General features: G+C 42.0%; 2 protein-coding genes across 2 annotated transcripts; one reads left to right on the top strand and one right to left on the bottom strand.

Annotated features, from left to right (window-relative positions):
- Positions 1-1330: 1330 nt before the first annotated feature.
- Positions 1331-4890, top strand: LOC308290719 (hyaluronidase-1; the record flags this gene model as incomplete). Its single annotated transcript, XM_080732628.1, has 7 exons — positions 1331-1873; positions 2197-2427; positions 3029-3166; positions 3686-3772; positions 4152-4313; positions 4507-4768; positions 4865-4890. The coding sequence occupies 7 exons, from the start codon at positions 1331-1333 to the stop codon at positions 4888-4890; spliced, it is 1449 nt and encodes a 482-aa protein (XP_080588754.1).
- A 4419-nt stretch (positions 4891-9309) lies between these two features.
- On the bottom strand, positions 9310-18704 carry borcs6 (BLOC-1 related complex subunit 6). The gene is made up of 6 exons (XM_080733490.1): positions 17278-18704; positions 16815-17025; positions 15357-15539; positions 13646-13809; positions 12723-12806; positions 9310-12479 (listed from the first exon to the last, which is right to left on the bottom strand). Exons 1-6 carry the CDS (start codon positions 17905-17907, stop codon positions 12354-12356), a joined length of 1398 nt encoding a protein of 465 aa, XP_080589616.1. The 5' UTR covers positions 17908-18704; the 3' UTR covers positions 9310-12353.
- Between the last annotated feature and the right edge of the window lie 7514 nt (positions 18705-26218).

Here is a 26218-nt window from a genome sequence, read left to right as displayed (position 1 = left end):
CACACAATATACTACAGACATTTGAGTGGGCAATAGTGGTACTGGGGCACAAATGAAAGCAAAGAAAAAGTGTCATTAGGTGCACCATATCACAGTAGCTTACTACTGCTGGGAAGTGGGCTATATTTTTATTACATGGGAAAAAACTAGAATAGGTTTTGATTGATTGAGTACAGAGACATTGAGGCTAAAAGGATAACCCCAAAAAGTCCTGGGGACTTGTTTCCATTGTGGTCCTATGGCCTAATTTATACGGTTTTGGGTTTTTCCTGCATAGAGGAATTTTGGTACCACTACCAGCGCAATCTCAAGTGGCAGAATTGAGAATAGAAAAAGGATTTCAAATTGCATGTGGTGAGCTTGTTCAAGTGCAGCCCATTACCTGTCATATCTCCAACCATGGACACTTGTAGGCATTTGAACCAGGTTCCGGCTGGAATCACTGCTATAGGCTGATGGAAACAATGGAAGAGCAGACCAACGGTGGTTCATTGATGTTATGGAAATTAAACATGTAGAAAAGTAAGGAAGAGGAAGGATACTTAAACTATTTAACACGCAGGACAACTTGCTTTCAGTGTTTGCAGTTACTGAGCAAACTCACTGAAGAAGAAGAAAATATTCGGACCGTTTGTGAACAGCTAATCTCTGCCACAGTTGGACCGATTGGCATGAAGCTACTATGCACACACACTCCTTTCACATCGGCATTGTTATAGGGCCACCAGGAGGAAGAGTTTTGCAAAACACATTTATGAGCAGCACCTATCTATGTCTCCCTGTCCCTCCTATTGTAGCATGAGCTGCAATACCGCTGGTGACCAAGTGGCACTGTTGTGTCACACACGGACACGGCCACGCACGCACACACACACACACACACACACACACACGCACGCACGCACGCACGCACGCGCACACACACGCACCACCGCTCACTTTTGATGTTTTTATATTACTCCACAGCAGATTTTGTCCAAACATCAGACAACAGATTTTGTCCAAACATCACGCAAATCAATACAGATTATCTCTATAGTGATGTGATCAAGATTTTTCATATTCCATCCAGATTGGCTAAGATTGGCTTCCAAAGTTTGTAGGAGTGTCCCGTTTTGAACAAAATATTTTCCTTTTTATTTATTTGTCATTTACATGCTTGCACATGAAACTGAAATCGTATTCAGGAAAAACAGTCTACAATAAAATCATTATTAATATCTTTCTCTGTCCCTCCATCCTTCACCCCATCTTCCTCTGTTCATTCCTCCAGGAACATGATTGGCTGTGAAGGCCTGAAGGAGTAAGAAACAGGCGGGCAGATGCTTCAATGGCGTGGACAGAGGCAGGATTGAATCCTTTTACAGAGGTTCTCCTTCCTGTTCGGTTCTTCTTCCTCCTCGTTCTCGTGTCCAACTCCCCCGATCCAAGCATGGCTGGTCCTCCCAAGCCAGCACGTGCCCCTCTCCTCTCCGGCCAACCTTTCATCATCTTCTGGGGGATCCCGGATTCTTCCTGCGCCGGACGACCGGACCCCAGAACCTTTGGGTTGGAACGGGAGGGCCGGGTGGCCGTTTTCTATGAGGACACGCTGGGTAATTACCCGTATTTTGTGGACCGAGACACAGCTATCAACAGGGGTCTCCCGCAGCACACGAGACTGGACAACCACCTCCAGAAGACCGGGGAGGACATAGTGGCGGCCTTACCTGCTCCGAGGTACCTGGGCCTGGGGGTACTGCGCTGGGCGGAGTGGGCTCCCCAGTGGGCGAGGAACAAAGAGAAGAAGGCTGTGTACTTGGAGGCGTCCAGGGCCATGCTGAAGGCCTTCTTCCCTGACTGGACACCCGAAGAGGTGGAGAAATGGTCACAGGTATGAAGGGAGAGAAAGAATTATAGATAAATAGGGGAAGTAATGAGGAGGAGAAATAAAGGCAGTGAAAGGGGAGGAGGGAGGAAAAGTTAACAATGAAAATAAGGCAACTGGGAGGAGATGGGGAGCGAACAATGAAGTCCAGAGAAAAAGGGAAAGGAGGTAGAAATATTTACGCAGAGAGGAGTAAAGAAACAGGAGGAGAACGTTAAGAGGAGCCAAAGGAACAAAGGGTAAGCGGAGTAGAGGAGTGGCAGGAATAGAGGACGGGAAGGAGCAGGGAGGGAAATCTTTGTTTGATATTTATGATGTCATCATCACAGGTGGACTTTGAGGCAGCGGCGAGGTCCATTCTGATGGAGACCCTACGGGAGGTCAGGCGGTTACGGCCCAAAGCATTATGGGGCGTCTCCCCGTATCCCAGCTGTTACAACACTGACTCAGCCAATTACACCCGCTGCCCTGCCACGGAGATGGCCCTTAATGATCAGCTGCTGTGGCTATGGAAACGGTCCTCTGCCCTCTACCCCCTCCTCACACTGGAGAAGCTGCAGGTATCTGAAAATTATGGGAAATAATGTTGAGTTCTTCAAAAACAGTGATAGAACAGGTCTAAACGGGACTTTCACTCTGAACGTGCTACCAGCACCGCTGCACTCTGAAACTCATTATTTTCAATGGCTTGAAGTTGCGCTGTGTTTGCTGCTCTGTCAAGCAATGCCCAATGCAATGCTCAATGCAGAGCATGCAGTGTTCAGCGTAACTGAACTTTGACCACTATGCACTGTCAGGGAATAAACGAGAAACAAGACATCCAGCAAGCTTGGAAAGGAAACAGGAGCTATTTCAGTTTCTGAATTCAATTAATGAGGTACAGATATACAGATAATTTCCATACAGAATATTTAGCAGACATAGATGTTGTCTAGTGATGTAGTCCCACTAGAAGTTTTGAAAGTTATTTACAGCAACCCCTCTGCTTCTCAGTGGCAAGCGCAGCACAAACCACGTTCAGTGTGAAGGAGCCATTTAGACTGCATTAAAACAAAAGTAATACGAAATAATTACCTTAAATATAATGCATTGTTTGGTATCCAGTCTATGTTTAACCATTTGTATTATAAAAAAAATGCCTTTTCACCTTTTTTTCTGCAGGGTGGTGCCAGGCTGTATTTGTCCAATCAGATCAGAGAAGCACTGAGAGTGGCATCTCTGCCCACTACATCCTTTGATCTACCTGTATTCCCATTGGTGAAGAGTGTCTATGCCTCAACCAATAGTTTCCTGTCACAAGTGAGTTTAAAAAAGGAATTATCTTAATAATATATCAGATTGAGGCATAACTGATAAATTGATCTACAAGCTCGTGAGTTTGTAAATCTGCTATTTTCGGCTAAGATACTTGTTGTAGAGCGAAAACAGAAGGGGGCTATTATAGACCCCTGGGGGACTCCAGTCAACGAAAAGTATAGGGTTTAAGTGGTGAAAAATACATTTGATGAAAGGGATCAAATTGTGACCATTTGAATATCAAAGTAGTACAGGAGGTCATTTAAATCTTGGCCATATTGTCCAGCCCTTACCAACAGCACACTGTAGTAGTGAGCTGTGGGCATGTGTGCATCTGCATTAATAGGAAGCAAAGAGTTGCTGAATATAATGCTTGGAAAATCTTCCTCGTATGAATAAATATTACAAGGACAGATCTAATGTGTTCGACTGTGTATGTAGGAGACTGACTTTGTGTGTGTGTGTGTGTGTGTGTGTGTGTGTGTGCGTGCGTGTGTGCGTGTGTGTGTGATATTTCTACAGGCTGACCTTGTAAACACCATAGGAGAGAGTGCCGCCATGGGAGCAGCAGGAGTTGTCATCTGGGAGAAAGACGAAACAAAGACGGAGGTAAACAATGCTAGTATGATGACAGTGTGATGTCTCAGTCTCAACTCAAGCCCTACAGAGACACACTTATCTCCCTTTCCGTTCTCTTTGATCCGTTCCGTTTCCCTCCGTGCTCCTTTATGAATTATTTATGGTATTAATTTTTACACGTGTCGCGCGTACTGTGAAAATGTTACCGCTGTAGTTCAGAGCTTTTTATATCTCTTCCAATTTCATGGTCGATGGTTGACAAGTTAAGGGCAAGTTTTGCAAATGAACCGAGGAAATGTTCTCATACAAATAACACACCTATCTATTCACTATTTCACCTCTGTGTGCGTGCATGTGCATGCGTGTGCGTACGTGTGCTTGTGTGCGTGTGCGCATGTCCATTCAACAGAGAGAGTGTTCAGACCTGGCACAGTTTGTCCGTCAGGTCCTGGGGCCCTACTCCATCAATGTTACCACGGCAACCCGTCTCTGCTCCACCTCCCTGTGCGAGGGCCGTGGTCGATGTGTCCGCCTGAACCCTGACAGCTCCGCCTACCTCCACCTGAATTCTGTAAGCCATCCCCACAGTAATTATATTATTTTTTAAACGTATATAAAAAAAATAATACAATTATGTAAAAATGTATGTAAAAAGAAGCTTTACGTAATGTAATTCAAATGTATTTTTTTCTTTTATAGTCATATTTATTCTTTGTTTTTTTTCATGAAGACTAAGCAACATGATTTTCGAATTTCTTCCTCAGATGGAAACAGCAACAGACCAACCAGTCACATCTACCAGCCCTGACCAGCCAGACCCAGCTGAGGTCTGGAAGAAAGACTTCCAGTGCCAGTGGTTCACAACGTCAAATAATGCAGCCATCCCTGACCAGCAGTCCCCCAAGGATGGTGCTCCTATTGGGGGAGCAGGCAAAGGAAAGGCTGGGGATGTTGTGGGACCTACAGGTGCATCCACAGAGATGAGTGTCTATGAGGATGACTATGATGGAGAAAGCAGCATCGCTGGTACAGGAGGTCCAAAGCCATTTCTGGAAAAACCCACAGACGATTGTACAAAACCACTCAGTGCCCCATTACTGACTGTTTTTCTGTTGCTGTTAGCAACTGCCACGTGCCTGGACCCTTAAATAGTGAAGCCAAAAGTGAGTTTGGGGAACAAGTCAGAGTCCTTCAGTGGAAGCACTTTAGCACCATGGTGCAGACGACCGCTTGGGGACCTGGTCCTAAGTTCTTTGGACAAATAAGGGTAAATGAGCAGGTCAACTCCTGGGTCATCAGTGGAAGAAGCTACAGGCTGTGGTCCAAGTCCTGACATTTCTCTTGATGCCTATAGACCAAAGGAAAAGGACAGATGCCTGGCATGGCAAGCTCCAGGCCCTCAACGGATGTACCTTTGGAATATGGAACAGTATTGTTCCCAACTAATGTCCCATGGCCTGTAATTAAATAAGCTACTAGTAATATTAATGGGAAGGACATATGGCTCAAATGGCAAGCCTGTGATCTTCATTAGAAGCACCAAAGCACCATTGACATGTGATGAATCTTCTGTTGCTACAGTGTGGCTAGTGGCATGTGTATAAACCCTTTTGAATTTGAGCTTAAGGCTGAGTTAAAGGGAAAGAGACATGCCTACAGCATAAGCCCCATAAGCCAAGGACCATATGGTATAAACATCTTGTCATTACCCCAATCCTGAATGCTCTGTTGCTGCTGCTTGCTATACACAGGGGGAAGAAGGTGCATCTGGCATTGCAAACTCAAGGCCTTATCTAGGATCCAAGTAATTATTGGGATGCTACTGTACTGTATGGTATAAACACTTGTGTTCAACCCTGCATATTCCTTATCTGGCTACTTAGTTATGCCTGATCCAAAACATGTCTAATCTGAGTTAAAGGAAGAGAGGCACACTTGTCATGGCAAACATTTCCATTGAAGTACCTTTTGGCTGTGGTACAAGATCTTAATGCCTTGATCCTATTAAAGTCCTCTTTTGAAACTAAATAAAAACAGTGTTAAGTCAAAATAAATTATTACAAACATGGTGACAAATTATCATAGTACAAAATCTCAGTTCCCCAATAGTTTCTATTCGGCTATTGCTTATTGTAATATGCTGGGACCAAGCACAGCAAAAAACGTACCTAACCCTAACCCAATTCATATCTGCCAGCGCCTTTACTAAAACTGTGGACAATTCAACACTGGTGTAACTGGTGTTTGATAAACTCTCACAGTGAGGTTTATTTTCTGTTACTTTTAAAAAATGCAGTACTGTACAGTATATGGACACAATAATCCTCAAGAAAGTTTTAATTTCTGTTCAACGAACAGTTTTGTCATACCAGCTTTGTTTATATGGCTTTTGAATGTTTTTCTTCAATGTCCAGTGATACTTCAAAAATATATACTACAACAAATGTGTGAAATGTATGTCTGTCTGTGTTTATTTCTGTTTCACGTATCTCCAGTGGTTACTCTGACAACGGGTACATTTTCAACTAGCATAATTTCCGGCTTGCAATGTTAACCAGTCTAGTAATGTAAAAACTGAAAAACTCTTCTTCTACAGCTCATGTAAATGTATTTATTTTTCTTTAAAATATACACTCAAGACAGAGGATAGCTAAATCATTTGTTTAGTTACAGAAAGATCATATTTACACAGGTGCATTTGATTGTACAACAGAATATTAATTAATCATATTTATATTACCAACGAGAGAAACACAATTTCATCTCGTCTCCCATCACAAACATGCTTTGTTAGAGCCAAAATGTGCTCTCAAAACCCCCAAAGTGCCCTGACACCTCTTTTCCTAATATGTATGATGTAGGCGGTATCTTTAGTCTGGGACAGTAAGCAGATTCCTTGTCACCAAGGGGTCCCGTGGTCTAATTAAAATGTACAGTTGCTCTCGTCACATTGTGAACTTAGAGTAACATAACCACATATATATGTATGACCCATTTTGAAACCTGAATCAAGAGGCTTGAAAACCACTGTAGACTTTTGCTACTAAATCCAAGGATAAAGTGTTTGAAAGACAGAATTCATACGCAGCCCCCACATTTTTTGCACAGAAATAAGCAAATTGCAGTTTGTAATTAGTAATGACAACAGAAAAGACAGTTGCTGAAGAAAACACAGACGGTTTAGGGCAATTTCAAACATACACAGTGTGATAGCTGACTTCAACAAGGAAAGCTGGCCTTTTCATAGCAGCTAAAAACAAGCGTCACCATTGTAATCAAGGTTAATGCCCAGGCTCTGACAACTGTAAGGGGCTGTGGATCAGCTGGATATCCAGAGCCTTTTTTTTTTTTTTTTTTTAAGATTCTTAAACAGGTCCAGCACTTAATCAGACATACATTGCAGTTATTGTGGTAGACTTCATCACGCAAGCCAAGGATACACCATGAAGAAGACGGTGACCTATTTTGAATACCAACAGAGATTAGGAAATGTCACTTTAGTTTAAATCCACAAATGATACTGTAGGTAGGACAAAGCCTAGAACAGAGGTTTTAGTTTTACCTTTAGTGAGTTCCGAGTATGGGGAATTTAAACTTGAGTAGAAACTGTCCAGTTTCAGCCGTTTCAGCATACTGCTGTCAGATTAAAAAAAGAAAATAGTAATGTTGTTTTTTGCCATATTCTTAAACCAAACAAACAATGCATTTCATAACCAGTTAAGACTAATGAAATCAAACGTTTAAATGAAATATTCAATTCAAGTATAAGAAGATAAGAGTTTTTTGACCCAACAACAAATTGAACCACACTGCGACCAAAACACGTGCGTGCCAATACACTCACAATCATACTGCCAACCCATCAATATATGCACACACATACTAGTCCTAACCTCTAGTAAATGTACTAAGTTCTGGTACTATTAAGCTGTCCACTAGTGCAATCACACACCTACCAGTCTCATCTCATACAGTAGAGCTCTCCATGAGAACGAATGGCTTTTGGTTTGTAAATGCAATGCTATAGTCCAGATTATCTTTTGCCCCGCGATGCTATCAGATACCTGATCAGAGTGCTCAGAGCATGCTATCCTCCTCAAATTTGCGAATCCCATTTTTTCCAATTTTGGAAGGGGGTGGGGGGGGGGGGGTGGGGGGCATTGTCTTTCCAATTGCTGATGTAGGTCTAAATTAACAGCAATTATACACAAGTATACAGGTGTTCCTCAAGTCTATTCTGAGTCAGGTCTGTTTGCTAATGTCTGTCTTCTAACTATCAGTTGTGTCACAGTCAGTGTTTCTGTACTGAGGTAAATCATGGACAATGTTGCTCAGTGTTTCCAGTGGCTGCCTTAAGCCTGATTTATACTTTGTTGTACGATAGTGTCACTCGCCAAAAATAGCCCATGTTCACTAGGTCTGTGATGGGGTCCGCATACTGACACAGACACTAAAACTAACCCTAAACTTAACCTCAGTAACCGTAACTCAGTAACTAACCTGCCGACGCTAGTCGGAACAGCGGCCCGTCGGGATAGTGAGCGGACCCCCTGTGATGGGCCTTTTAAATGGCACTTTCACAGGTCCAGGGGCCATTATGCTTCAATACCGGCAAATCAGGAACTAATTCAGCATAAACAACGGCGGCCATTTAAAATGCCTTCATGCATTTGTCCTGCATCACACACACACACACACACACACACACACACACACACACACACACACACACACACACACACACACACACACACACACACACACACACACACACACACACACACACACACACACACACACACACACACACACACACACACACACACACACACACACACACACACACACACACACACACACACACACACACACACACACACACACACAAAGCATTGGACCCAAAGTGCAGCACTAGCTCAGCAGACATGCAGTAAAAACTGGGTCTTTTATAATGGCTAATTACTTTGAATTAATTCAAGGACCACACTGTGTGTGTGTGTGTATGTATGTGTAAGTTGTACTGTTGTTATCTCTGAGCACACCAAGACAAATTCCAAATCAACTGTAAAGTTGTTTTGGCAATACGTAAATTATTGAATCTTGAAAAATAGCGTCAATACATTTCAGTTTCTATTAAAACGTTACCGTGCTTACCCGACCAAATGAGTCAATGTTGTCAAAACCTCTCTGCACAGTTAAGAAGTCATGGACAGTGAATTGAGTTTGTAAATCAATCTTTTACCAGCTAGACTTTTCACATTAATCTGCACTTTAAAATGCCTCACAATGCATGAGACAATATGTTATGTGTAGGATTCTGTATCTCAAGAAAGTTTCATGTCTCTACAAGTTGGTTTTCATACCGTAATGAAAATTAATGGAATCCATAGCAGTATGCTATGAAAATGGTTGACAGTGTTAGTCAATGGGCTAATCATACCAGGCAACTGGTATGGTCATTTAAACATTAACTCTGGCATTACTATTTCTTTTATTTAAAAATAAGAAATACCCAACATAGCAGATCTATCCTCTATTTTTCGTTCAATGAAGTATACAGGGCTTAAGTGGTTCATAAATTAATTTTAAAAGTCATATTATATTTCAATTATGTTTTGAATACACTGAGTGGAAACAGAGCCGATCTAAACACTTGTCAGTGACTCACTCACACATATTCACAACCAGAACGAACTCATGAACATGGGAAACATTAGTTAGGATTAGTTGTCACAAAAGCATTTGAGTCTTTTCAAATATCCCCTCAAAATGTTCCACTCTCTCTGTTTAGTCATTTACCACAGACAGTCTTGTCACTGCTGACCCCTACTGGTTGGTCTGCATGGTACTAGTAGGCCAGTCAATCAAAGCTAAAAAGGGGCGTGACCCAAAAGAAATTGCAATAGTAATCATTCAGGGTGTTTTATGATCCTTAGGGTCATCAAAAAAAAAACATGTTAATGTTAAAAGTTTCCCAATATATTCTCAGTGGATCAAGTTGAATTCAGGGGGTTCAAGTTTGGGTCCCTTCACTTACTATACAGGAAAAAAAAGACCCCCCAAAAAATCTTCTTTAAGTAGCATGTGAGGGGTCTAACTAGGGCTTTTTCAATATGAATCCATTGCAAGCATTTGTTTTGCACGAAAAACATTCCTCTGGCCAAAACCAGACCCACAAAACTATGGTGTAGTGAAGGATCATAAAAAACCTTGAACCATTACTATTGCAATTTCTTTTGGGTCAAACCTCAAATTTACTGGCTGGGATGGCACTTAAACCACATGTGTAGTGCATGTGGAGGGTATGCGCGTGACATCACTGTTGCTGGAAGTTATGTGAGAATGCCTACTGAGTGGCAAAAAAACTAATTTCTGCCATTGACAGCCCATACATCCAAACAGAAAAGTCCTTTCTGATTGGATTAAACAAAGTTAAACTCACCAACATTGCGGCTGTACTGAAAGCTTGAATTATCCTCTTACAAAGTTTTTGTTTCATAAAAAAAATCCACCATAGGCATGTTATGAGCTACTTTCTGTCAAGACATTCTGCTCAGGGGATTATTTTTCCAAGTGTCAGAATTTGGAAGCGCTCGATTTCAACAACAAAACATCCTGCTGCCTCCTGCATTATGTGCAATTTAGAAACAGGTGGTATGCAGGACCGTTGAGTGATTTGCAACTAGCACTTCCAAACTCCAATGATCCATGCTGCTCAATGTTTTGCCACTCAGTCTAGATTAGGGGGCGGGTCCCAGTGGACGTGCATAACCTCTATTCCTCACAGCTCAACACCCGTCGGCAGACACTGTGACCAAGCTGTATTCGTCTCTAGGGCAGCGACAAAGATTGCCCTTGCATTCGGCTTCCCTCTCACAAACATGCCCAATAGGCTCTTTGCACAGCAGCCGTATTGGGAATAAATTGGGCCCCTTTCTTATTTCCTTCACAGGTGTTACCAATGATTCTAATGAAGGCTCTGTTCCGTTTAGTGTGGCAGAGGTTCTCAAACGTTTTGATTTCAAGGACCACCATAACTCTGAGTTACAAATCACTCTCAGAGTTAGACACAAAGGGCCATTTGGGAACCCCCTCAAGGACACTTTGAGACCCACTGGTGTAGCAGAGTGTTTCCAGTGAGCCAACATGCACAATATCAGCACCCTGACTCTGTTTGACCAGAACGTAACAGAGCCTTCATTAGTATAATTGTTAAGACCTGTGAAGGAAGTAAGGAAGAGGCCCAATTTATTTCCAATATGGCTGCTGTGCATAGAGCCTATTGTGTTCATTGAGCGCCTTGGCCAAGACGATGCTTACACTTACATAAAACAGCTGCACAGTAAAATCCTGAGTGTTAAATGAGTCCCCTTTGAGTGGTAGATGTTTGGTCTTCCGTGCGAGCACGAGACCCAGGTTTATATCTCAGTTGTTACAGTTGCAAATTCAGTTGCAAATTACCCCTCTGCCAGGAAAGAATATAAAACGTACGGATTGCAGCTTTAAAACAAAGGATTTTACTGTGCTACTGCTGCACCTTTAACAACAGACAGGGAGGAGAGAGACGTGACCTTTTTTAAAAACATGAGCGTTGGCGGTGTTAACCTTAATGTCAGACCATCAGGATTAGTAGCGGCGTGTCCATGAGTCAGGTCTCAAGACTTTGGCATATTGGACAGCTACCAGGAGTGAACCTGTACGAGTGTGAAACAGGTTTGCTGAGGAGTATGCTGGAACACAGAATGGTTCTCAGCAAGCCTCTCCTGAGATAAATCATACATCAACAGAACTAAAATACAGATGAACACTGTGAATCACATGGAGTTACAAACTAACACACTTAAACCACATTTCCTGTTCCACTTCATATGGCCCGCCACATACTGTAAGCAAAGAGGGAGAAATATCTCCCCTGTGTGGGCAGCAGGGGTTAGTGCAATCTGAACCAAGCTGGCTGGACGGAGCGTACGTTCAGTCAGTTAGCAGTCTCCTTAGGCTGTAAACAGGGCACTCATCCAAACATTACCCCAACTCTGTGTGTGTGTGTGTGTGTGTGTGTGTGTGTGTGTGTGTGTGAGAGTGTGTGTGTGAGAGTGTGTTTGCATGCATCATTCTGCCCATTGTCAATGTTTAAGACACTTGAACAAGTGTGTCCCGAAAGTTGTGTCTGAGCATGTTTTTTTTATAGACAATCCGCATCAACAAATCAAGTGCTCCTCTTATAAGATTAACAACATGAGTATGGTCATCTTCAAAGGTTATCGGTTGGATGTGGGGGCGAGGGCGTCACGAGCACCAATCATCCAACAGCGTGATTAGTAGCAGTGATTCCAGAGGTCAATAGTCAGCAGTGAAGCGTCTGAATTGGTTGCTATCCAATGTGCGCTTAGTATCTTGTCACCGGGCGGCCATTGAAGAGGTGGAGTTATATTTGCAAACGGCCCCTAGGGTGTGTGCTTCATTGTTGTTCTCAATGTTGTCAGTGTGTGCTACCTCAGGAAAGGGGGCGGATGGGGGAGGGCGGGTTTACACTCAGGATGTGCTTGATGTTGAATCTTTGCAGCGGGGATGTGTACAAGCTCCATCTGGGTTCAGGGTAGGAGGGGAGGGGTTACTTGCAGATGGCTTCCAGGGCATCCAGGGTGCGTTTGATATCTCGTATCTGTGCAGCCAGGGTGTGTATGGGCTGCATGGAGCGATCCAGCTCCTCACAGCGAGCCATTAGTGTGTACATTCCCTACAGAGACAAGAGGATGGTGAAGAAACAGAGACATGACACAGCAAATACACCCGTACATATGAACTAGTGTGTGCACGCGCACGCGCGCGCGCACACGCACACACACGCGCGCACACACACACACACACACACACACACACACACACACACACACACACACACACACACACACACACACACACACACACACACACACACACACACACACACACACACACACACACACACACACACTCTGACCTTTATGCTCATGTCCACAGCCTCTCCCAGACCGTCTACTGAGTCTCTATAGGTCTGAATGTAGCCCACGCTGAGAGCCGTCATCTGGAAGAACACACACAAACAGAATAAGGACGAGAGAGACAGAGAGAGAGAGAGAAAGAAAAGGAGACAATCATTAGAAGAGAATGATTTAAAAAATATACAGTATATTACAGCAAATATTTTATTACAGTACTTAAAGGACCACCTCCCCTCTGGGACAACCAGATCTTATTTTATAGTTGTTTAGGACACAAAAAATAACTCAGGAATCGGATTGTGTTGCTTTTGTCCCAAACAACTATAAAATAAGACCTGGTTGTCCCAGAGGTGAGGTGGTCCTTTAAGCACTAAGATGAATTGTCAAGTAAAATAAATCAGTATATATTTATAATATTCAGCTCAATTTCCGTATGTACAGATCCATCTAAAAGAAATTAGAATATTGTGTGAAAAAGCATTGCAGATGCCATAGCACCCCAAATCGTAACTGACTTTGGAAACTTCCCACTGGACTTCAAGCAACTCTCTTCAAGCAAATTTAATTGTGTTTTTGCCGTAGACAATTACATTTCAGATTGACTTTTAGGCTTTGAAGTGGCACATGGTAGATATGACACATAACCTAAATATTCAGAAATTACTGACATATTTGACAACTTTATATCTAAAAAATAACATTGATAGTGGAAATAGCCTATCTACAAGCTCACAACGCGTCGCTTGTAGATCTGCTATTTCCACTATTTTTGACTTTTAAGAAAAATATGGATTTTTTTCAACATGGAAACGATTATGAAAAATAATCGCGATTAGACGATTATGTAATAATTGTGACAGCCCTATGTACTGTATGTATATCTGTGTGTGCTTGTGAGAAGTGCGTGTTCATTCTAACAGACGTTTTGGATGGTTCCGTTGAGGCTCCGCATCATCGTCTCCACGCTGTGTGCCACTTCCTGGGTGTGTCTCTGGAGGTCTAGCAGGACGGCGGGGTCGATGGGCGGGATGTCCGCTGGTCGCCGTGACGATCCCCGGCTCCGATGGATGGGGCCTGAGCAGTCCGCTGCACGCGCACGCACACACACACACGGGACACACACAGGATTATGTAAAAAATGGAGACACATTGAAAAAGAAGGTGTAACAGAAATACAGACACAAGCAAAAACACAAAGGGAGAGATTAAAAAAGTCGTATTTTTCCAAAATGGCCATATAGTATTATAGTGTTATACAATAAAGTGCTCAGATGAGCACCATTCCTGCTTCCCTGGTCTAAATACAGACCCTGAGTCATCCTTTCTAACGTAATCTATGCAGAGCCAGCAGGCAGGGGACAGGGACAGTGCTGCTGCTGCTATTATACTGTAATTGCTTATTGCAGAGCCAATGAGGCCTGCAATATCCGCTTAATCTAACATTATTTATGTTTGGGGGTGATAGAAAAAAGTTACAACTATTTAACAATAGTTTTTGCCAACAATACAGTGTGAAATTAATTTATATAAACTGATGTAATTATAAAATATACAGCAATAGGGTGGAAGTAAACCTCCTTGAACTCGCTATGGCAGAAGGAGAATAGAAGAGTAAGGAGACACGGTGAACCGATGGCCGAGTGGTTGGGGCGCATACCACATGGATCCTTCTTAGGCTATTTATTTTGTTTGTTGATTGATTAAATACTTTATTAGGAGTTTGCATAGGAAAAGCACAGGACAATACAGTTCAGAATGATACAAGGTCTACTAAAAGGATTGAAACCCAAGATAGCACTATGGCTTATTTAAATTGGGGTCCTTTCTATTCAATTGAACATTTACAAAGTTTGACTCCTGAAGGGTCAGACTAGGGAATTTGGTCATTGCCCTGCCTCTCTCTTCTGTCACTATCAAAATATAACACCTTAAACCTTGAGCAATGGTATTTAAAGGAGACCACCTCCAGCCACTGCAGATGTGCTAGTTATATTGAAGAAGAAAAAAGTTCCACATTGCAGCTTAAAGAGGTTTTAAACTATCCAATATGAACATTATAACAATGTGCTAAGCTAGCCAATTCTCTTACTCGCTGGTCAATAAATGCTATTACAGCTGACAGTGGATAGATTGCAGATTGCAGCGTTTCTGTCTCGGATCCATTTCTATGAGTCTAATCGACTAAAATCCAGGAGCTACATTCATCACATTTTCACATTAAGGACAAGCAATAATGATAAACCCTACTTTGTGTTGTGCTTTTCAAAAGTTATGACATGAAGTTCTTCAAAGTGTGGAAAGTTAAAACGTCAAAGTCAACTAAGCAGGTAACAGAATAAATTAATACAGATAAATACTATCAAATATTAGCAATGTGGAGGAAGGGGGGGGGGGGCTACCAAAGACAAATGGTTTGAAGCAGACCATATAATTAGAACATGTGTGGTTTTGGTCCTGTTTATGAAGACCTAGGCATTTTTGCATATAAACATGAAAACATAAAACAAACAATCAACCCCACAGAAGCAATGCACACATACACAAACAGACAAAAACAGTAAACATGCATGTACTGTACATACTGCAACATGCATGTGTATGCCATCCACACTCTTGTCCCCCCCTGTACTCACAGTCACTACAGTCCAGGCTAGGTTTGGAGCTCATCTTAATCTTTAGCTCCAGGTTCTTGGCGACGAAGTGGGTCAGATCTCCATCATGGCTAACTGTACCCTCCAGCTCTAGAGCTGAGGAGATCGTAGCCCTGCGGCCCTCCGACTGACCCCCTCTGCCTCCTCCCCGGGACCCCAAACCACCTGTTTGCAATCAAAATGTTAAAACAAAAGGTTTGCAAAATGTTATCCTTACACTCTAGAATCCGTAATGGCACCTGTTGAGTCAGGAATCGAATGACTACAATACAGAACTTCACTCTGTCGAGGTGCCAACGTGCGCCTTGTGCACAAGTACTTGTGCGCCGGCAGAGAGTGCCATGAGGTGTGCTCACCACTGGCATCACCACTGGCGATGGCCAGAAAAATGTTGGTCTCTGATTGGGCTACAGGCTTAAAACACACACAGCTACCTATCTACCTACATACGCAGCCTGGCGCAAGTAATTAGGCTTGGGCAAAGTCCAAAATGTTATTTCGATGCAGTCTGCGTAACTGCAGGAACTCAATGTCGTTGTTAGAGGGGTGTATTATCTGGCCCAAACCTACTATAAATTTATATAAATTATAATTCGGATATTCATCATTGCCAAAGATTATCCAACCATACCCAATAGGCCAATACCCATAGTATCACATACCAATCGATTTATTTATTCACCATGACAATGAGAAAATAGCATTTCATCAACACTTTAATTCAATAAATAGATTAACATCGGTGTCAACATTGAACAAAAGAACAAAAACAAAAACAGTGTGGGGGAGTTGGCTGAGAACACAAGGGCAGCTGGCAGGCTTTGCCCTTCCTTGTTGGTACACAGCCTTCAACCATTGAAGGTCACCATTTACTGCTCTGTGTTGTGGTTCCTTTGCGCCCAAACTCAAGTGTCTCCTCTCAGCCATGAATTCTGGCACACAATCCAAAATAGTGTTGTCAGCCAACTGTATTGTTTAACATGTCGAGTTACTTCCACAGCACGGTTGCTCGCGGCGACAGTTCAGCATGCGTTGGCACTTTAACTTGTGCTGATTGGTCAGCTAGCTGTATCAGCCCTAGGGCTTATCACCGTCGGTTGGATAACCTCGGGCAACGATGAATTCCCCGGCAATAATTTGTGTATCACATATCCATAGTGTTATTTAGTCACAAAGACAAAATAGCATTTATCAATGCAGCAACCATGTTGGCCACGTCTGACATGCTGGGTTCTTTCCGCAGCATCAGCAAGGTCTCTCAGGATGACTGTTTGGCAGGTCGTAGTACTTTATCTTGCATTGATGGTCATCTACTGCCGTATCAAGCCGATAGCGGCCGATAACAGTTATCAGCCCAAGGGCTGATATCCGTTATCACCATACGTGTCCTTTTATCATGCCCCTCACAGATGGCACATAAAAGCCGGGTATATGACATACCTCCACAGGCTTGGCTGATCTCATCCAGGCTCTTGCTGTCCTGCATGCCCCGGACGATGCGCTCTCTCTCAGGTACATTGCGGACGCGGACCTGGGCCATGACATGGGGAGGACAGGCAATGTTGTCTGCCGGAAGGAGACCAGCGGGAGGAGGAGAGCAAGCGGAGCTGGTGCTGGGACATGGGGCCGAGGAGGAGTAGTGAGTTGAGGGCTAAAGAGGAGAAGAGAGGGAGAAGAGGTTAGTAATTGTTCCTAAATCACTGCAGTAAGTCCCTTAGACAAATAAAGGCCTACAATACATCCTAAACATGCTGATAGACCATAAAATGATCCAGCGTACAGTCCATGAGGGTTCAACATGAACTTTCTTTCTTATTTGCTCAGTCAACAAAATGGATTGAATTTCAAATAGAGTTTTTAAATAGATACAGTTGTTTTAATTCAAACAGAAAATGTGTCTCACCTCATCCTCTGGGCTTCCCGCATCATGTTGCTTCCATCTCTGTTTCTCTCTCTTCTCGTCATCCTCCTCATCTTGTTTCTCCTTCTCTCCGTCTCCATCCATCTCTTCTCTGGTGCTAACCTCTACAGTCTCTGTGTCTGTCTGCTGTCTGTCTGCACTTACAGGGTCTGCTTGTGGAGGTGAGTCTTTGGATTCTGTGTGTTGGGGTGAGTCCCCTCGTGGAGCTGCGCCCGGGGACTCACCAGAGCGAGAGGCCTCTGGGGGAATCTCTGTGTCTTTGGGGCCTATTGTGGCTGTGGGAACGGAGGGGTCAAGCGCATGTGGTGAAGGTAATAATGTTGTGTGTGGTTGAGCGTCCAAATCGCGAGTCATGGAACTGTCTATTTCAGTATCTAAGCATCCCTCCCCGTCACAAACTCTCGTCTCCACATCCACATGGTTTTCAGTCTCTCCCAGGGATCCGTCCTCTGATCCCTGTCCAGGACAGTGAACTCTGCTGCCGCCATATTTAAATGAGCCCGGGACATGGGTGTGTGGGCCATTCTCACTATAGGGTTCTGAAGAAATAGCTGTCAAGACCCCATTGGCTGCTTCCGGCACCTCTGTGCCAATCACAGGGGAGAGACTCATCCCTCCACCTGCTACAGGGAGTACTGGAGAAGAATGTCATTGATCAACAACAATAACAAACACTTAAACTTTAATAAAACGTATACCACCATGCCAAATAGTATGAGTTAATCTACTTTGCTAGGGATTCTAATTCTTTACCTACACAGCACTTTTGTGAAACTAGTTTATGAAGTACTTTACAGAAATAGAACAGGTAAGAAGCCATAGATTAAGAAGAGGAGTACACTGTACAGCCACAGGAATATGTTGCACTACTATGGCTGCAGTACGCTGGTCTTATGTTTATTTGCCTTGGAATCTTTGAAGCAGTAAATTGTTTTCTTTGCACTGTATTTACTACATTACTTAATGTAGTAGGCCTAATTTGAGCAGGTATTTTAAAAGGTAAGTTTCTCATTATCGGTAGCTATAGTAAGGTGTTTGACACTCTTCTGCCTTAAACCCAATTCTGATCATTTACAAGGTCAGTAAAATATTTTCAAACCAAAAGATTGCCTTATTCTTCTGATCTTGGTTTGACTCTGCCTTGGTCTTGGTCTCGAATTTGTCTCTATGAACCAGATTTGTTGGTTCACGGATGTCATTTGGAATTGGAACCTCTCACAGGCTGTGAGCCACATATCCTGACATTTCTAGTGGCTCACACAGTGTTATTAACGTCTCACAGAGTTTTGTAAATACTCTTGGCTTTTTTGTAAATACATAGCCATGACTTGTCTCACACAGTGTTAGGCTTCAGGTGGTCTTGGTTTCTTGAATGCAGAACTATTGTATTGATGGCATTTGCAAATGCCTTCATTTGCAACTGTGCCTTTCTTTTCAGAACAGGAATGTCTACTCAATGACAAAAGTGAACTACATTGAAACATTTAACATCTGTTAACATAGTTGTGTGTCCTTTTCAGCAATAATCTCCACAAACCTCTGCTAACAAGTCTTCGACAGATTAGGAATTATTCAGTGGAAACCATTCAGGATAAACCGAAACAGGGAACCAAATAAGGGTCCATAAGGTATGAGTAATACAGCACGTGATGAATAGTTTTCATGATCAGGTTAGTGTCCTATCCTTGCATTGTCTCTTCAGCACAGAAACCATGTCATGCTTTACCATTTCCATTTGTAAAACACTGAAACTGTTCCAGTAAATATAATAAAATCACCCTTAATTCTTCAAGTTGTTCCTTGGTGAAGGAGTTGCTCAATGATGAATAGAACTGCTCTGAATAACAGCTACCCGCCCAGTATGTTATTTCCTGGATAAGGATACTGTCCTTATGACATGACGTACCGTAACAGAAACAGCTACAGTGTTTGTCTCTTAGCTGCAGCTAGCTAAAACAGCAATTTTTCACATTAGTCAAACTCTACTGTTCACAATACATACATTTTAACGGCAGTCGAATGATCATAAAACAGATAACAGGGATATAGCTTCGTACTAACGAAAGGGGAAGTTGGATTACAGCTGTCATTAGGGGTGTCAAATCGCAGATCTTCAGGCTCACAACGCGCCGCTCTTCAACGTGTTGTGATCTTGGACATCAGTTATTTTCGGTGCGCGACACCCAGCGCAACAAAGTATATAGGCTTTAGTCGCTAGCTATCAACACCATCCCATAGCCTGGAGAGGGATGTTCGCACTGATTGGCAGATGCATTAAAATAGCGACCGCCCAGATACAAAATGCAGGGCTGGAAAAACTAAAAGTATTACAATCTTTTAAGCAAAAGTATGAATACTGCACTGTAGAAATACTCTGTTACAAGTAGTAGAAGTCTGGAATTCAAAATGTACTTGAGTAAAAGTATGAAAGTGTTGGCATCAAAATGTACTTAAAAACAAGTACAAATACCTCAAAAATGGTACAGTACTTCGTTACTTTCCACCAATGAATAATGGTCGTGTTTTAAAAAGCTACCACTCAACTCTTGCTGCTGTCTACAAATAGAAATGACTAAAATGTTGCACTGTTGTCTCCTTATTTATCATTATGTTGCTGTTGCTGTTGTTACTGTCAGCTGTCAAGTGTCAACCAACCAGCCAATCACACCGCGTAAATCCGCTAGTTCCTCCGGACTATGGGATCCATGTTGATTGATGTTAGCGCAAAATAAGTTAGCTGCCAAGGCCTCGAAATACAAAGGTTTTTACAGTTTGCTGACATTATTTATGACAATATTACACAAAATGGCAAATATCACGGTGCGATGTATTCTACCCCTTGTCTGTGCATAGCAATAGTGACAGATATGGTCATGTAATAAAGAAAATAGAAAATACTCACCAGTACAGTTTCTCTCCTGGAAATAATGGCAACAACCTGGTCCGTTCTGTCAATCTGTCCCCGAAAATAGCTGTTTCAAATGTGGTTCCGTGCACTTGGCAAATCCAACCATTTCAAAACTGAATATTTTTGCTACAAAGAACACTATTTACCTAACATAATTTGAAATGAGCATGTTATGAATTATAGCATGCACAGGAAAAACTCATTTTTCATATTGCCAGAAAATTGAACTTTGTGGAATACTCCCAATAATAGCCTACATTGTTTTCTTAATTTATGTTTACCTCATGCATGTGTTGTACATTAACAATGCATCTTCTGTCATCAAATAAGTCATGTATTTGTACTGTGCAGCTGTTTGTTATTATTTTAATAATGGTTTGGCTAACGGAAACATTTCCAGACAGATTTGATTATGATCTCTATGCTCTTGTAGTTCTCTCTCTTCCCTTCAGAGGGAGACAGACACCATCTCCCGCACAAGTCTCCTGCCCTCAGTTTGATACTTGCATTTTCTGTGCTGACCTGACATGACCCACACAACTCTCACGCAATGAATGAATATATAAATTATATATATACATACGTGTGTGTGTGTGTGTGTGTGTGTGTGTGTGTGTGTGTGTGTGTGTGTGTGTGTGTGTGTGTATTTTTATTATTATTATTAATTACATTTAAGGCCCAATATTGCTACAAATTGCTGCAAAACCTCATTTTGGGGATAAACACCTCAGCTGCAATAACTTTTTAGAAGCGAGGTGGAAAAGTGCATTTTTATTGCGACCGTAGGTACATTTAGTATGAAAACCTGCAGATCATGTCCGTCTGTCAGGCCTCATGTCACGCCTCATGTCACGCTCCATATTATGGACAAGATTCCTGATGTCATCAATATTAAGCCCATATCTGGGAATGCCCATGTTCAGTATATGTATATGGACATTGTCTAAGTCTCATGATAACCAGTGTGGTTATCGAAACGCGAGTGACACTTGCAAATTAATTCCATCCTTGTCCCTTTTATGCCCATATATGGAGATCCCTGATGTTATCAATATTAAGCCCATATCTGGGAATGCCCATATATGGACATATTGTGTCAGTCCATGTTGTTTCAGCGCGACCTTAGGGTGTCTTATGGTATATGTTATATAAAAAATAGGAATTAAATTCCAAAAAGGTAGCACATCCCTAATGTTCCCTCAGAGCATGCTCTGACGAAGGCTCTTAGCCGAAACGCGTAAGCGTTCCTTTTTGGTGTGTGCCAATAAATAAGTGGAAATGTGAGTACTTTGTCCTCCTGATTTAAACATTAGGGATGTGCTACCTTTTTGGAATTTAATTCCTATTTTTTATGTAAATTTGACTTTAGGTCTAGCACTCCACTGAGAAAACCATTGCTGATGCGCACCTTCTTTTTCTTATATAGGTATATGTTATATATTGGCCCTTCAAAGGGTATTTTCCAACAGGTAGGTATGGGCTATGGGCTATAGGCAAATACAAAAAGAATTAAACAATATACTGTACATAAATAGTACATTTTCTTTACAAAAATGTGTTATTTGGTGTGAGGTGTTGACCCCAAATGGGCTAACCAAAATGTTGCCAAGCATGCTATCAAGTTTTATTGCCAAATCTGTGCTGGTGCATGCACCTTTCCAAAGGGTCCCCCTTTCCAGCCACTATATGGCATTGCTGGCTGTATATTGTTTGATTTCTAAAACATTTTAGCTCTTGAATAAGATGCTCCAGCCTCCATAGTCACATGACCTGCTGGATCTTGTGCATATGGGAGACTGGAAGTCTGGAACCACAAACCTTCACCAGCTCTATGTGACCTCTACCATGAATTTGGAATCTAATCCAACACCTGAAACTGGTCCATAGTCAAGTGGTGAAGAATGGGGTTCTTTGAACTAACCATGCATGGCGTCACTGTGCATCATTCTGCAGGCTTACACCAAGGGGCTAGATACACAACTACGTGACTATGTTACACACAATCATCTTCTTGTCTGTGTGTCAGGCTTACAGTACCAAATGCCTGCAGGGCTGTGCCGCGGCTGAAGTGAGGTAACTAACCCATCAAACAAAAAGTTAATTGTGTCACTATTACTGTCTCAAAAATAAATAGACATATGTTTACAACACAAACCAAAGATCAATTGTATGATGTATTTATTTATCTGACACTTAAATCACTGATTTGCATCAATTTAATCTGAAAAAGTGGGTCATGCAAGGCTCTGACACAAACTGGTCAAACTGGTTTAGACTAGAGAACACATGGATACATCTAGAAGGAGGTAACAAGCACAATCCAATACCAAACAAGGCAGGTGCTAAGCCAAAGGTACACAAACTGCTTGCACATCACTGGGCTCTGGTTCAGAAGTGATTTACTGTACCGAATGAGTGCTGGAGTAACGTTTCAAGCTCACACACACTGACTAAAAACAAATTGTATTGTTAAAGACAAGTAAGAAATAACCATTAATACATACAGTATTATGTAAAATTAACCATTAATACATGTATGTACAGTATATGTGTGCACGCACATATACTGTATGATTGTGCACACATAAAAATCAATAGGCCTACAATGTTGAAGAACAGAAACCAAATTTTTACTCTTGTGTATATAAGATGTAACAAATACAAGTCATGAATCTTGAACATGAGAACATACTGTATACACACACATACAGTATGTGCATGCACGTAGTATCGGCTATGTTTATTTGAACCCAACTAAATCATCCCTATTGGCAACAAGTTGCATAAACAATTCACAGAAGTTTGGCTCTGGGGCAGAACATAATAAGACTTAATGAGCTTCCCTGGTGACATCACAATTATCTCAGTCTCATTTCTGAGTTTCTCTCTGAAAGCTCATTAGAAAAATGGGGTGTGATTATCTCACCCAGTCCCATTCCAAACCACAACGAGGTTCAGGTGTGTTGTAGGGGGGTCGGCAGTGGAGATAAACAGCTGTGTCTGTTCCAATCAAGGGGAATCATGGGGAATCAGTCGGTAGTGCTGCTGCTCCTTTCCTCTTTGATTAGCTTGAAAAGCTTGTTGGAAATGGTTTGCACTTGTGTGGCTGCCATGCCTGGTCCCTGGGGATCCCTGGTGCTGCTGGTCTTTTACACAACTGCGGGAAGCTACAGTGTAGTTGCATTCACCTGGCATCCTTCTAGTTGTGTAAGGACAAGTAGTTAGACATGGGATGCCCTTGCCAAGTGTAATTAACTACCTAATATCTGGTAACAGTGCCAGTTGTCCCCAAGTTAAACACCTATTATATGATTTGATATAAGACGGTGTCACTAAAACATTCACCTATAATGACATGCCCAAAATAGAGACACCAGGGTTAAGTGGTGAATAGGACTTAAGTGGTGAACTGACTAGATGTGTGATTTCAAATAAATTCAAGCTTCAGTATACCCTTTCACTCTAATGCTCTAAATGGCTTTATGTGAATATAATGAAGTTCATTTTGTATCATTTGGTCCAAGGCAAGCTCAGCTTGTGCAGGTTAGAGCACAGTAAGTAAGTGGATAAAGTAACTAAAGGATAGAATTAAATTAATTAATGACTAAGACTCAGTTGGCCTTGTTTGATTGGAAGCCAGCAGTGTCTGTGGCTCCCTGGGCCTTTGAGTGTGGTCAGAAATGACAAACTCTGCATGGGAGGAAGAGAGTTGACAGGGATTAAAAACCACACCATCAACCACATGAAAAAAGAGCTGGGTTGAATCCATATCCACCGATAAATCATGGCTACCCAACCACCCCACAGCCCTCTCTCTTTTCCTCTCTGCCATCCGCACCTTACCTCCCTCTCTCCCTTTCTCTCACCCCCGACCCCACAATGCTCTTAGTGGGGGGATTCTCATCTTATATTGTTTATTCCCACTTATTCTTTTGTGACAAGCATCTAAACGAGAGCCATCATTAGGCAGGGCTTTTTCAGGCCAAGGACCCCTTAGCTGAGAGAGAATTGAAGCTCGGAACCCCCACTACATATTGCCCATGATCTTTTCTATTAATATGTTGGATTCATGCTAATGTGTATTTTTAGACATTTATCTCACAAATGGCTGGACCGATCAGTGCCAAATGTTTTTTCTTCCCGTAAAATATAGGTCTTATTGTGGGCTCGCCTATAAGGCGAGCACACTTTAGATATTGTCATTGTGGGCTCGCCTATAAGGCGAGCACACTTTAGATATTGTCATTATTTACTAGGCAGGCAGTCAGTGCAAGTATCAAAAAACTTCGGTTCCTTTCTACTCCTACATACTTAGTGAGAAAATGAAAATAAAAACATCAATGTGTTCAGCTTACTGTGGCGCAGTGTGCTATTACTTTTTACAGCAATCGGCCAAATGGTGGCGCTGTAGGAAGCCTTCGAAAGTGCGAACTTTGAACAGGTATAGCTCATGCTGTGTTTTAGGTACAGCCATGAAACCTGTATACACGTATGCGTCTCCTCATGCCGAACAACTTTTACCCTCTAACTTTTGACCTCTGACCTTTAGGTCTCCCACAATTCGGAATTATATGAAAAACAGTAAAAATCTATCTCCTCCTGGGTTTTTTTCGTTACGCGCACGAAACTTTTTTCACATGAACTTTGGACCAATACGGTCAGATTTATCTCGGCGGATTTCTTTTAAAGTGAAATATATTTTTTTAATAATTCAATAGATATTGCGGTTTTATGCAAATTATTCTTCTGCCTCTAAATCATACATGCAAAGTTACACGTTCATGGCATTTGGCAAAGATGTAGAGGGTTAGTCAAAGTATCACTGAAACCAATTTTATTCCAATCGGCCAAAAGGGGGCGCTATATGCAGCGTTTGAAAATTCAAACTTCAAACGGGCATAAGTCATGACTCGTTTCGTTTGAAGACATGAAACTTGTTACACGCGTGCTTTGACTCGAGCGGAAGACATCTGTGTCGTTGTTAAGTAAGCTCCGCCCTTCGGTTTTCCGCCATTTTGAGCAGTTTGTAAAACGCGTAAACCCGCTTTTATTCTGGAATTTTCGCTCCACGTGCACAAAACTTTTTTTACGTGAGCTTTGGACCGATATCTAAAGATCTGTCAGATCGGATTTCTTTAAAATTGAAACATGCTTTTTTAAATAAATTCAATGAATATTGCAGTTTTATGCAAATTATTCTTCTGCCTCTAAATCATACATGCAAAGTAACATGTTCATGGCATTTGGCAAAGATGTAGAGTGTTAGTCCAAATATCACTAAAACCAATCTTACCCCAATTGGCCAAAGGGGGGCGCTATATCATTTTGAGCAGTTTGTGAAACGCTTAAACCCGTTAGGATTTTTTTTTTTGCAATTTGCATGAAACATTCTACACACAATCTAAGGACCTTTATCTAATATGCCTATGAAGTGCACACACACAAAAGAATTATAATAATAATGAATATAGCTGTAAGCAGCGATAAAGTGTCCAAAGCCAAAAACACCTCAAATCATGAACACAGCCTGCAATGTGCGTGAAATCTTGCAAACACATTCCCAATAGGTCAAGGAGCAGATACCACCCTTCTTACATTGGCCTGTTATAGCGCCACCAGCGGGTCAACTTTTGCACAACACATTTTTGGAACAAAATGGACCAATCTTTGACGTCAGTAACGTCAAAGAGAGCACTGCCTGCGATCTTGACATTTTGTACATTTATAGCCATTGTTTTCTGGCTTGAAGCGAGCCCACAATTGTTTCGAAGGAACAATATTTTCTAGTTATTTATCTATCAGTCATATCATGCATACTGTAGACGGGAACTTCGGTTCCTTTCTACTCCTACATACTTAGTGAGAAAATGAAAATAAAAACATCAATGTGTTCAGCTTACAGTGGCGAAGTGTGCTATTATTTTATACAGCAATCGGCCAAATGGTGGCGCTGTAGGAAGCCTTCGAAAGTGCGAACTTTGAACAGGGATAGCTCATGCTGTGTTTTAGGTACAG

The sequence above is a fragment of the Nannobrachium achirus genome (assembly GCF_963921795.1).
Source record: "Nannobrachium achirus genome assembly, chromosome: 9".
Lineage (NCBI taxonomy): Eukaryota > Metazoa > Chordata > Actinopteri > Myctophiformes > Myctophidae > Nannobrachium > Nannobrachium achirus.
The sequence above is the reverse complement of the archived record's forward strand: the minus strand, read 5'-3'. Positions and strand labels throughout refer to the sequence as shown.

What these genes read in the sequence shown, in the direction of transcription:
- borcs6 (XM_080733490.1), bottom strand. Translation starts at nt 17,907, where the DNA reads ATGAGTCTCTCCCCTGTGATTGGCACAGAGGTGCCGGAAGCAGCCAAT. An exon ending in TAGCCTGGACTGTAGTGACT is followed by an intron (nt 13,810 to 15,356) that starts GTGAGTACAGGG and finishes GTGCGCGTGCAG; the next exon opens with CGGACTGCTCAGGCCCCATC. An exon ending in CTGTGGACATGAGCATAAAG is followed by an intron (nt 12,480 to 12,722) that starts GTCAGAGTGTGT and finishes TTGTCTCTGTAG; the next exon opens with GGAATGTACACACTAATGGC.